General features: G+C 39.0%; 1 protein-coding gene across 1 annotated transcript; it reads right to left on the reverse strand.

Annotated features, from left to right (window-relative positions):
* Positions 1 to 4,568: 4,568 nt before the first annotated feature.
* On the reverse strand, positions 4,569 to 6,416 carry LOC306998939 (piggyBac transposable element-derived protein 3-like; the record flags this gene model as incomplete). The annotated part of the gene is made up of 1 exon (XM_079613337.1): positions 4,569 to 6,416. The coding sequence occupies one exon, from the start codon at positions 6,414 to 6,416 to the stop codon at positions 4,569 to 4,571; it is 1,848 nt and encodes a 615-aa protein (XP_079469463.1).
* Positions 6,417 to 12,224: the final 5,808 nt, after the last annotated feature.

Raw genomic sequence — 12,224 nt, forward strand, 5'->3', positions numbered from 1 at the left:
TAATTTATGTTGCGAACTATTTTCGTTTTGTAGACTAGCCTACTGTTTTAATTGTTTATTTAGCTGCAATTTCTTTGGCAATAGGCTACAGATTTAAAATGTCGCAAGAATAAGATTCTGTTTCTTACTTAAGAAACTCTAATAAACTCGATGCAACCCTGTTTTAAATAAATAAACTGCCCCCGACACTTTATTTAAACCTTGAAATGTCCAGGATCTGTTTTTAAAAATGTCTTACTTTGCTATGGCGGGTATCAATGTCAGTCAACTCAATTTCGTGGATGATTCACAAAACAATAGCCTAATTTAGCAGATTAAAGATAGCTTCATCATTTTCATTTTCTGACGCGATCGGCTGACAATCTTCCTTCATCAGTTTTGTCGTCTGTGCAGCGGCTCTACTGGAATGCAGCAAATTTATGTTGTAATGTACCATTGATAATTAAACAAAACGCTTCAATAAACAGTTACCTATCTAAGCATCAAGATTGGTAAAACATTTAACGCTGTCAGCCAAAGCTAATGAGATTTGATCTCGCATCGCTTGAGGCTCCGTGAAGCTCGTGCTGTTGCGTTGACCACTGCGCTATCGTTGGACCGCTGATGAGATTACGTCTTATGCTCTTGCAAAGCCTCATTGATGTAGCCTAATATTTTTCTATTGCAATGTTTTGTGTTGAAATGTTTTCATTATTTATTAAATGTATTACATTTAATTTCAGTCTTGTGATTATATGAATTAATTTAACTACATGTTTCACTTGAATTGATCTGTTACCACATTTCAATCACTCTCAATGAGCCGCGGCGCGGCGGCAGATTACACAAGAGATTACAGATTACACAAACTGACACTTTTCAAAGTCTGCGATTGTAGCGCCTCTTAGCGGTCAAAGGCAGCAAATACACACCTGCAAGTTCCCGCGGCGGTAAAAGTCTTATTCTGGTTGAGTACCATTTGTACGCTTCCTGGGGGGTTACAATGGAATACAGAGGCAATCAACATTCTTGGAGTATTTCTGGGTAAAGAAAATTATAGACAAAAAAACTTGGAGGGTTTGCTGGAGAAGGTGTCAGCCAAGTTGTCTAAATGGAAATAGCTATTACCTGAACTATCCTACAGGGGTAGAGTCTTGGTTACAAATAACCTGGCAGCCTCTATGCTATGGCACAGACTTAATGTGCTTGATCCTCCAAATGAACTGATCAAAGTAATACAGGAAAAATTTGTCGATTTTTTTTGGTCGGGGCAACACTGGGTTCCTGGATCTGCATTATATCTGCCTTTACAAGGAGGACAAGCTCTAACTGATATAAGAAGCAGGATTATGACTTTTAGACTGCAAACTACACAAAGAATATTATATGAAGAGGATCTGGGATGGATTCGTGTCGCTTGTGCAATTTTAAGGACAGCATCTGGTCTTGGGTATGAGAAACAATTGTTTTTACTGAGACTTAAAGAACTGGACTTAAGTAATTTAACCCTGTTTTATCAGTTGATGCTGAAAGCTTGGCTTGATAACTTCAATGTCAACAGAGATCTTTCAAAATCAAAAGAGTGGATTATGGGAGAGCCATTGTTTTATAATCCACTGATACAAACGAGAACTCTGTCATCAGGAAGCTTGATGAACTGCCTGGCGGGAGCTGGACTCAAGAGGATAGGAGATCTGAGTGAACTTAATGGATGGAAAACGGGCATTCGATCTCTCCGTCTTCTGCAGCAGGTGTTGGAGGAGGTGCAGAGAGCATTGCCTGGAACCTGCAGGGAGGCACTGGAAACTCAACCAGCTCAAGATTGGAGGAGAAACTATCAGTTCCCATCTATCAGTGTATCTGCAGCAGGCAGCAGCAAACTATGAAAACTATGAAGATGCACACATTACTAACTTTTAAGACCCCAGAGATGGGACAGTTTCGTGAAGCAAGTAAAAAAGCAATCAACTTTACTTGTGTTAAAGTTGCCCATCAGACTGTTTTAAAACGAGTACGAGCAGGGAGGTGGACAGAAGTGTTTGGACCAGACTTTAAAGGATCCTGGAGGTCTCTGTATAAACCTCATATTGAGAAGCGTACAGCAGACCTACAGTGGAGACTTATTCATGGTGCTAGACACGTGGCACACCTGAATCCAGCAGTGGGTAAAGAATGTCTTTTTTGTGGAATTGAAGAGACAGTTGACCACTTATTTATTTATTGTTTGAGGTTAGGCAGTCTTTTTATTGTTTTAAAAAGTTTGTTTCAAGGTTTTGTTAATGATTTTTCCAATCAGTGTTTTATAAGTGGTCCCAAATATACATTTCATGAGAGAAGAAAAATATGCATATTACATTTTTTGTTGGGTATGGCCAAAATGGCAATTTGGAAGACTTGAAAAAATAAGCTATTGGGTATAGGTACAATAGATGCAGAAAATGCTTTTAAAGGCATGGTGACTGCTAGAATTAAAATTGAATACACATATTTTCAATCGATTAATGATATTCAAAGGTTCGCCGAAATATGATCTGTGGAATGAGTTCTGTGTGAGGTTTTGGATGACATGTTGGTTTTCAAATTTTAAAGATGTTTGAAGTATAAATGTTATATGTGTATGTTTTTTTATTGTATTTATTGAATTTTCGGATTATGTGATCAGATAAGAAATCTGGTATTTGGAAAAAGTTGAAGTTATCATAAAGTCATGTTAATCAAATTAAACTCAGGGACCAGTTTTGGATGATTCAAATAAATCCCAGGGACAAAAACGTAATGAATCAGATGGAATAAAACCAAGCAAGGCAAACAAGGCTCAGAAGCTTGAACAAAATAAAGGATCAACACAGACAAATGAGGAGTTTTCTCAGGTTCCCTCTCCAGTTGAGAACAGTCATCAGCGTGAGGTTGAGGAGGAGGCCAGTAGTAGCACTCAGAAAGGAGTAAAAGAGGTAGAATGTTCTTTGACTGAAGAAAGTGAGATGCTAGTAGATGACAAATCTGATAAGGATAATGTTAGGAAAAGAAAAACAACAGATGGGTTTCAAATCTCTAAAAAAATGGAAAAATGTCCTCATCATGATTGCTCCCAGACTTTTTATAGGAAAGCTGAGGAAGACTCTGATGCAGAATCTATAGTTTCCTCACAGTCTTTGCCCCTGGAAATTAGTGGCTACTCTGTTGAGTATTTAAGACATTTCTAAGGAGCTCTAAAGGAGATAGGAATGTTAAACTTGAGAATGTGTTTCCTGATCTACAGTTTTTTGTTGATTCAGTGAGGAATTTTCAAAAAAGTTCTGAAAGTGCAGGGGACACATTTTTTCTGATCAAGAAATTTATCGCTTAAAGAAACTTGCTTTGAAAGCTAAAAGACAGTTAGTAGATGGCGAATATGTTTAGTTTTTCAAATTTGTTTTTCTTTTTTTTTTATGAGTGAGTTAAAATTAGGCAGTTTGAATGTGAATGGAGCTAGAGATGAGAGAAAAAGAGCTTAATTTTTTAGACTGTGCTCCCAAATTGGAAGTTATCTTTGTACAAGAGACATAGTACTGTTGAAAACAAAGTTGACTGGAAGAGAGAATGGGAGGGTGATGTTTTTTTAAGTCACAAAACTAGTAATAGTTGTGGAGTGGGTGTTCTTTTTTCCAAAAGTTTCAATCCTCACTCTGTTGAATGTGAAGAGATTATTAAAGGCCGATTGTTAAAAGTTAAGAGATTATTAAAGGCCGATTGTTAAAAGTTAGAGTGATGTATGAAAATGTACAACTTGTGTTCATCACTGTATGCTCCAGCTGTTGGTAAAGAGAGAATGATTTTTTTGGAAACTGTAAATTATGTTATTAGAGATTTAGGCCTCTGTACGTGAGCTGTTTCGTTCCGACAAACGGGGCACTACTTTTTCTTTTGCTCAATATGTTCAACGTTAATAAAAGGTATCCAAGCAAAAAGTTCTCCACGCATTATCCTGCAGTTAATGAGAAAAGTGTAATTTATTGGCTCACTATATTGACTGCGTATATGAGCTAGATTTTCAGCCAATCAGCATCGAAAATGTAAGTAGGTCAGAGCCAAAATCAAGCCAATATCACTACGCACATGTAAACATGGAGGAGGACGTAAGCAGCGCATCTTCATCTGATAGCGGCGATCAAGCTCGATTAACCCTTTGAGGTACGCACCATGAAAAAAGCCAAGGAAAAATTATTTCTTTGCATTTTTTATTCAATTATGATAACAATAACAACAATCAAAAAAAAATTTTTTATTAGACCCTACAGTATTTTAGATACAGTCCTCTACCAAACGGTTGGGACGTCTGTTCATAATAAAAGAACAACATTCAGAACAAGTAATTTTAAGTGCAATTTCTTGACCAATAAAAAATCTGATGGCTGCTATTGATGGCTCCAAACACATCAAGTGTGTGTGTGTGTGTGTGTGTGTGTGTGTGTGTGTGTTGATTAGAATTTTTTCGGGAGAAAAAGAAAACCTCCACTAAGCTTTACAGACCTGTTGTGCAACTGCACTAATGATTTTGGTCAGGGGTGCAACAGCAGCGGTGCAACAGCACTTATTTTGCCTTTGACCATTCATTTCTGATGGTATGCTGCAAAGCATTCCTGTTTTGCATTCATACACAGGAATACATGACATTTCTGGCATTTCCATCTCGACACTCCCTTTGGACAGAGGTTGCATCGCCCCCGCTTGTTAGAGTGTAGTGGCAAATGTCCGAAGTTGTCATATTGTACATCTGGTTGTGGGTGGGAGGGTCTTGGGGTATTGGACTTTTTGTTTGACGACATCTGTGGTGGAGAGGATGATGAAGGTCGGCCAACTTTGGATGCTGGCTTGTTCACTTGAGCCAAAGTGTGTGCGACTGCCAGACGGAACTTTTTGAGAGGTAGCATTGCTTCTTTCAGGAGTCTGCAGTCCCGCTTGTAGACAAGCCAGGCATTTGAGATGCAGAGGTCTAGGATATATCCAAACAGGGGAAGGTACCATCGCCTGGATTTTGCCGGGGTCTTATACATGTGTACCAGCATGTCAGACAGATCAATGCCTCCCATATGCTGATTGTAGGCAGGGATGATTGATGGGCACGGGACAGCGACCTTTGCTTTGGCCTCTTTGCTCCACCGTTTGACAGAGGAAAGAGGTGTGATCCCACAGGCACTGCTAAGAAGGCTCACACATTTATTATCGAACCATTTTACTGCGAGCAGCCCTTCAGCAGACATGAAGTCAAAAGCTCCACGTCCTTCCTTCATCAGCTCTTTGTCCGTCTTTAAGGTTGCTCCACCCATGCGGTTTGGTCGGACAGTGCCAATGCACCTGATGCCCAGGTTTTCTTTCAGGTTCTGGACCAAGTCGAAACTGGTGAAGAAGTTGTCACAGAAGACGACTGAAAGTCTTGGCAGTGTGATGGTTTTGCAGAGTGTTGTCACAAGTTTGGCCCCTAGAAGCAGTGCCTCCTCCTGCTCAGTTAGGGCAACGTTGAAGAATGTGGACGCCCCCTGATAGAGCAGAAAATCATGAATGATGCCAGATGAGCTGGCCCGGCAGAACAATTTAAAGCCCCACTTGTCTGGCTTGTTGGCAATATACTGGCGGAGAGAGCCAGCCCTTGTGCCTTTATACGCCACCATGACCTCATCCACACTGTGCTGGTAAGTGGATGAGATAAGAAGACACTGCTGACGAAGCATGTCAAAAAGGGGCCGGATTTTGTAGAACCTGTCTGGACTGCCATTGCACTGCTGATTATCATTAAAATGAAGGTACTGGCGTAACAGCTTGAATCTTCTCCTTGGCATAATATCGGCTATCACACTGAATCGTGACTCAATGCACCAGTAGTCATCGATGGCTGGGAAACTGAAAACACCCATGAAGAGAAGCATTGCCAGGAATTTTTCAATCTCTTCAGAACTGGTGCTGATTGGATCTCCCAGCTCCTGGGCAGCGTAGAGATTGGTTTGCTCAGAGATATGTGTAATCATCTCATCTGTGAACAGCATTTTAAAATACTGAAAGGGTGTCTTTACAGCATCAGGGAGGTTAAAACTTGAGTCTGGAACCTGGAATGTCTCAATGTCTTCATGCCTCCACAATCTTCTTCTGGCTTCTTTTCCATCTGGGGGTGATGGTTCAGGTGTGTCCTGTAGCTCTGCCAAAGAAACAGTTTTCAGGGAGTTTTTCCCCATTCTCCTCTTCTTTTTGGACGGTGGTTTAGAGGATGAACTTGTTGAGGCAACCTCCTCCTCATCCATTGAATCAAAAGAAGTGTCCCCACTCTCTTCTGCTGGTGTGGGCAGATAATCTGGATCATCTACGGGGTCATCATCACTAAGATCCGCATCTGAGTCCTCAGGATTTTCTGGCACAAGGGCCAGAAAAGTGCGTGGTCTTGAACCGTAAAATGATTTGGCGTCCATCTATCACGTCTAAAACAATTTGTATTACAAACCATGTACTCTTACAATGCTAGTCATATAGTAATACACAAACATAGTCAATTTTAAATTATGAATTTAATAGTAACACCATAATTGGTATTAATTCTTCAAATTTATTCTTGATATTTACCATTTACAGTAGGGCTGCACGATATTGGGAAAAAATTAAATTAGAGTAAATTATTTTTGTTTGTAACTTTAGGCTATGGTTTGAATTGTTAACATTAGTTAATGTATCTAATAACTAACATGAACTTACGATGAGCAATACTTTTGTTACTGTATTTATTAATCTTTGTTTACCTTAGTTTATAAAAATACAGCTGTTCATTGTTTGGTAATGTTACTTCACAGTGCATTAACTATGTTAACTGGGTGGTGTCCGCAGAATAATATAGAATTCATAGACAATTGGAAAAGTTTTTGGGGCAAACCTGACCTGTTGAAAAGAGATGGTATTCATCCCTCCTGGGATGGTGCTGCTCTTCTCTCTAGTAATTTGGCTCATAGTCTTAGAGCTAAAACATGACAATCTGGGCCTCAGGTCAGGAAGCAGACAGACTGGCTTAACCGACCGTCTGCTAGCGGCCTCACGTCACCAAGGTCAGATAAATCCCATCACATAGAGCCTCTTTCACCGAGATATCATCATATAGAGACTGTGTCTGTTCCCCGAACTTGGAAATCCAAAATACGTTTAAACCCATCTAAGGTTAAAAATTTAATTGATCTTCAACAAATAAAAAACAGATATAATACAAATGAGCAAATGATAAAGCTTGGGTTGCTGAATATTCGATCTCTTACTTCAAAATCGCTAATAGTTAATGATATGATTACAGATTATAACCTAGATGTGCTGTGTTTAACAGAAACCTGGCTAAAACCAAACGATTACATTGCTTTAAATGAGTCAACCCCACAAGATTACGGTTATAAACATGAACCTCGTCTGAAACGCAAAGGAGGAGGTGTTGCTGTAATTTATAGTAATATTTTCAAAACCACTAAGAAATCTAGTTGTAAATATAATTCTTTTGAAGTGTTGGTGCTTAATGTAAAAATATATAGTGTAAACGATAAATCACGTTTGAAAATTCTGCTGGCTACTGTATACAGGCCACCAGGGTACCATACAGACTTTATCAAAGAATTTGCGGACTTTCTATCAGAATTAGTATTGGCTGCAGATAAAGTACTAATTGTTGGTGACTTTAATATACACATAGATAATGAAAAAGATGCATTGGGATTGGCATTTAAAGACATTATAAACTCAATTGGAGTTAGACAACACGTGTCAGGACCGACTCATTGTCGTAATCATACTCTAGATCTAATACTATCACATGGAATAGATGTTGATGCCGTTGAAATACTGCAGCAGAGCGATGACATCTCAGATCACTATCTAGTCTCGTGTAAATTACATTTAGCCAAGGCTGCAAAGCCGACTCCGTGTTATAAATATGTTAGACCGATCACTTCTGCCACTAAAGATTGCTTTATCAATAATCTTCCTAATCAGTTTCATCATCTCAGCATCCCGGATAGCTTAGAAGATCTTGATATTGCAACAGAAACTTTTAACTCTCTCTTTTCCAGCACTTTAGACACAGTTGCTCCGCTGCGCTTAAAGAAGATTAAAGAACATAGTCCAACGCCGTGGCACAACGAGCACACTCAGGCCCTTAAGAGAGCAGCCAGAAAAATGGAGCGCAACTGGAAGAAAACAAATCTAGAGGTGTTTAGGATTTCATGGAAGGAGAGCTCGATTGCTTACAGAGAGGCTTTAAAAGCTGCTAGATCTGCTTATTTTTCAACCCTATTAGAAGATAATAAACATAATCCTAGGTATTTATTTGAAACAGTGGCTAAACTAACGAAAAAGAAAGCTTCAAGCCCAGAAGTTTCCATGCAACACAGCAGTAATGACTTTATGAACTTCTTCACTTATAAGATCGATAATATCAGGGACAAAATTATAACTATGCAACCGTCTAATACAGTATCGCATCAGGAAGCGCATTGTAGTCTCCCTGAGGGAAAATTTGATTCATTCATTGCTATAGGAGAGGAAGAATTTTGCAAACTCGTCAAATCATCTAAATCGACAACGTGCATGTTAGACCCTATACCGACTAAGCTGCTGAAAGAGATGCTTCCAGATGTCATAGATCCTCTTCTTAATATCATTAATTCATCTTTGTCTCTAGGATACGTACCAAAAACCTTTAAGCTAGCTATGATTAAACCGCTTGTTAAAAAACAGCAACTTGATCCTACAAAGCTAGTCAATTACAGGCCGATCTCTAATCTGCCATTTCTGTCAAAAATATTAGAAAAAGCAGTATCCTCACAACTGTGTTCTTTTCTTGAAAGAAATGATATCTGCGAGGATTTTCAGTCCGGATTTAGACCGTACCATAGTACCGAGACCGCTCTCGTTAGAGTCACAAATGATTTGCTCTTATCATCCGATCGTGGTTGTATCTCTCTATTAGTATTACTGGATCTTAGTGCTGCATTTGACACCATTGACCACAACATCCTTTTAAATAGACTCGAACATTATGTTGGCATTAGTGGAATTGCACTAGCATGGTTTAAATCATACTTATCTGACCGTTATCAGTTTGTAGCAGTAAATGAAGAGATGTCTTATCAATCACAAGTTCAGTATGGCGTACCACAAGGCTCAGTACTAGGACCGCTGCTGTTCACTCTGTATATGCTACCATTAGGAGATATCATTAGGAAACATGGAATTAGCTTTCACTGTTATGCCGACGATACTCAGCTGTATATTTCTTCAAAACCTAACGAAACCTACGAATTCACAAAATTAACGGAATGCATAGCTGATATAAAAAATTGGATGACTAGTAATTTCCTACTACTAAATTCAGAAAAAACAGAGATTCTAATTATTGGACAAAAAACTTCCACACGTAATAACCTAGAGTACTGTCTAACACTTGATGGCTGCTCTGTTAAGTCTTCGTCGTCGGTTAGGAACCTGGGTGTGCTCTTTGATACCAATCTTTCATTTGAAAGTCATGTGTCTAGTATCTGTAAAACCGCTTTCTTCCATCTTAAAAATATATCTAAATTACGTCATATGCTCTCAATGAATAATGCAGAACAATTAGTTCATGCGTTTATGACCTCAAGGCTAGATTATTGTAATGCTCTACTGGGTGGTTGCCCTGCACGCTTAATAAACAAACTACAGCTAGTTCAAAACGCAGCAGCTCGAGTTCTTACTAGAACCAGGAAGTATGACCATATTAGCCCTGTTCTGTCAACACTGCATTGGCTGCCTATTAAACATCGGATAAATTTTAAAATATTGCTGATCACTTACAAAGCACTAAATGGTTTAGCTCCGCAGTACTTGAGCGAGCTCTTAATGCATTATAGTCCTTCACGTCTACTGCGATCTCAAAATTCCGGTCAGTTAATAATACCTAGAATATCAAAATCGACTGCTGGCGGTAGATCCTTTTCCTATTTAGCACCAAAACTTTGGAACAGTCTTCCTACCATTGTCCGGGAAGCAGACACACTCTGTCAGTTCAAATCTAGACTAAAAACACATCTCTTCAGCCTAGCATACACATAACACATTATAGACTTATATAATTAGGCTGCATAGTTTAGAACAGCCGGGACCGGGAACACTTCCCGTAATCCTGATGTACTTGGTACATCATAAGAAGGACGGCGTCTACGCTAATATTAGTCTCTCTGTCTATCCCGAGGTTTACCGCTGTCCACTGGAACCAGGCCGTATCCAGATCTGATGAAGGACCAGCGCCAGGACACGACGACGACGCCACTGACCTGAAGTGTCAACCGGTCTCTCCTCCTCTCCACTCCGACTTCAACCAACCGGAACTGGACAAATACTCTGATTCATTCTGAACTTCATACACTGTTCACTCATTGGCCAGAGGAGAACTGGCCCCCGACTGAGCCTGGGTTCTCCCAAGGTTTTTTTCTCCCTTCTGTCACCTGATGGAGTTTTGGTTCCTTGCCGCTGTTGCCTTACCTTCTGGCTTGCTTAGTTGGGGACATTTAATATTCAACAATATTATAGATCTGCCTTAAAGGTGGATGATGATGAAATTATTTTTTGTATTATTTTCATGTTATCACTGTGAAGCTGCTTTGATACAATCTGTATTGTAAAAAGCGCTATATAAATAAAGATGACTTGACTTGACTTAACAAATACTGTACAACTTTTGATTTCAATAGGCAATAACCTAAATGTTGGAATTAACAATGTTGTAGAAGTGCAGTTTACTAATAGTAAATGTTAACTAATGTAGTTAAATAATTTAATAAATAGAACAGTATTGTAAAGTGTTACAGATTTTTTGTATACACCAATTCAGACGTCTCGTGAGTTCAGTGTTGGACAGATCAGTTGTTTAAACCATTCATTCAATTGAATCGGTTCAAATGAATCATTAGTTCGCGAATCGGACGTGTAGTCTGGTCTACGGCACGCGTTATAATTATCTCAGCAGTTTAGGATATCGCACAAGATTTGTCAACACTGAAAACATTTCATCACTGGATAGTTTTTTGAAATGGTGAAAAAATGATATTGATCAAATATTTTTCATCAAATATGCAATTTAATAATATTAAATTAATCATTTTAACAACACTAACCCTTTTGGTCATTGTAAATAGCTAATTGTACCAACATTAGCTAATTTTACCAACATTAGCTAATTTTACCAACATTAGCTAGCTTATCTACCATAAAATGACAACTCAACCGTTTGGTAGAGCATATTTTGAAAAAATTATTTGACCCTTATAAGACTTAATTTTGTTTAATTAAGTTACATAATTCTGTTTAACAACTCCTCTGAAACTATAATATGTCAACAAAATAGTATTACCTTTAAAATTCCCGCCGATATGCGTCATCAAAGGATGAGTAAATTTGCGCTGTGTCATGTGCTGTTTGAAGGAACACTGAAAAGGCACGCTGCTCACAGACACAGTGCCATCTAGTGGATTTTTTTAGCATTGCACAACTACACCAAATGATAGAGATGGCTCATTCAGGTTGAGTTAAGCTTGATGCATTTTTCATTTAAATATAGTGACTTAAAGTGTGGTCTACCAAATGGTTGAGTAGTACCTTAAAGGGTTAACACCCGTAAAGTGTATTCTTCATGTCGGTGGGGAATGTCCACAGCCCTTTACTGAAGTCCGATGGGAAAAAATCAAGCAATGTGTGAAGGAATGGCTCAAAACGTCGGACACTACGGAGCTAGCTATTGCTAACAAACATGTTGCTTGACTTGTGCACTAAAGCGTCCAGATAAGACTGAACGGTTGAAAAGACTTGTAACCCCGGTTGAAGGCTCTGAAACAGTTTTGCCGAAGAGGCTGCGTTCCAAGTACAGCTTGATGAAAGTTACCACAACAACCACTTCTTCAAAGCCATCAACAAGCCAGCACGTTCTGCCTAAATTGTGCATAATTTGCTAAATGTTTGATCGGTTTAATCACAATCAACAGAAAGCGCCAGCTTGACAAGTTGGTGCAGTCTGAGACAGAAAATGCAGGTATGTTTACTCACTTGATTTGAATCTTATGCAAGCTAATATATTGCCAGATTTTGGGGTCACTCCACTGTGGGTGTAAGACTGGTACTTGTAGAGGTGGAAGATGCTCATGCCACAAGGCTGACCTGGCCTCCACTGACCTATGTAAATGTGTTCATTGTGAGATTAACTGAGGATAGTGTTTCATGTG

This window comes from Phoxinus phoxinus (genome assembly GCF_949152265.1).
Source record: "Phoxinus phoxinus genome assembly, chromosome: 5".
In the NCBI taxonomy this organism is placed as follows: Eukaryota; Metazoa; Chordata; class Actinopteri; order Cypriniformes; family Leuciscidae; genus Phoxinus; species Phoxinus phoxinus.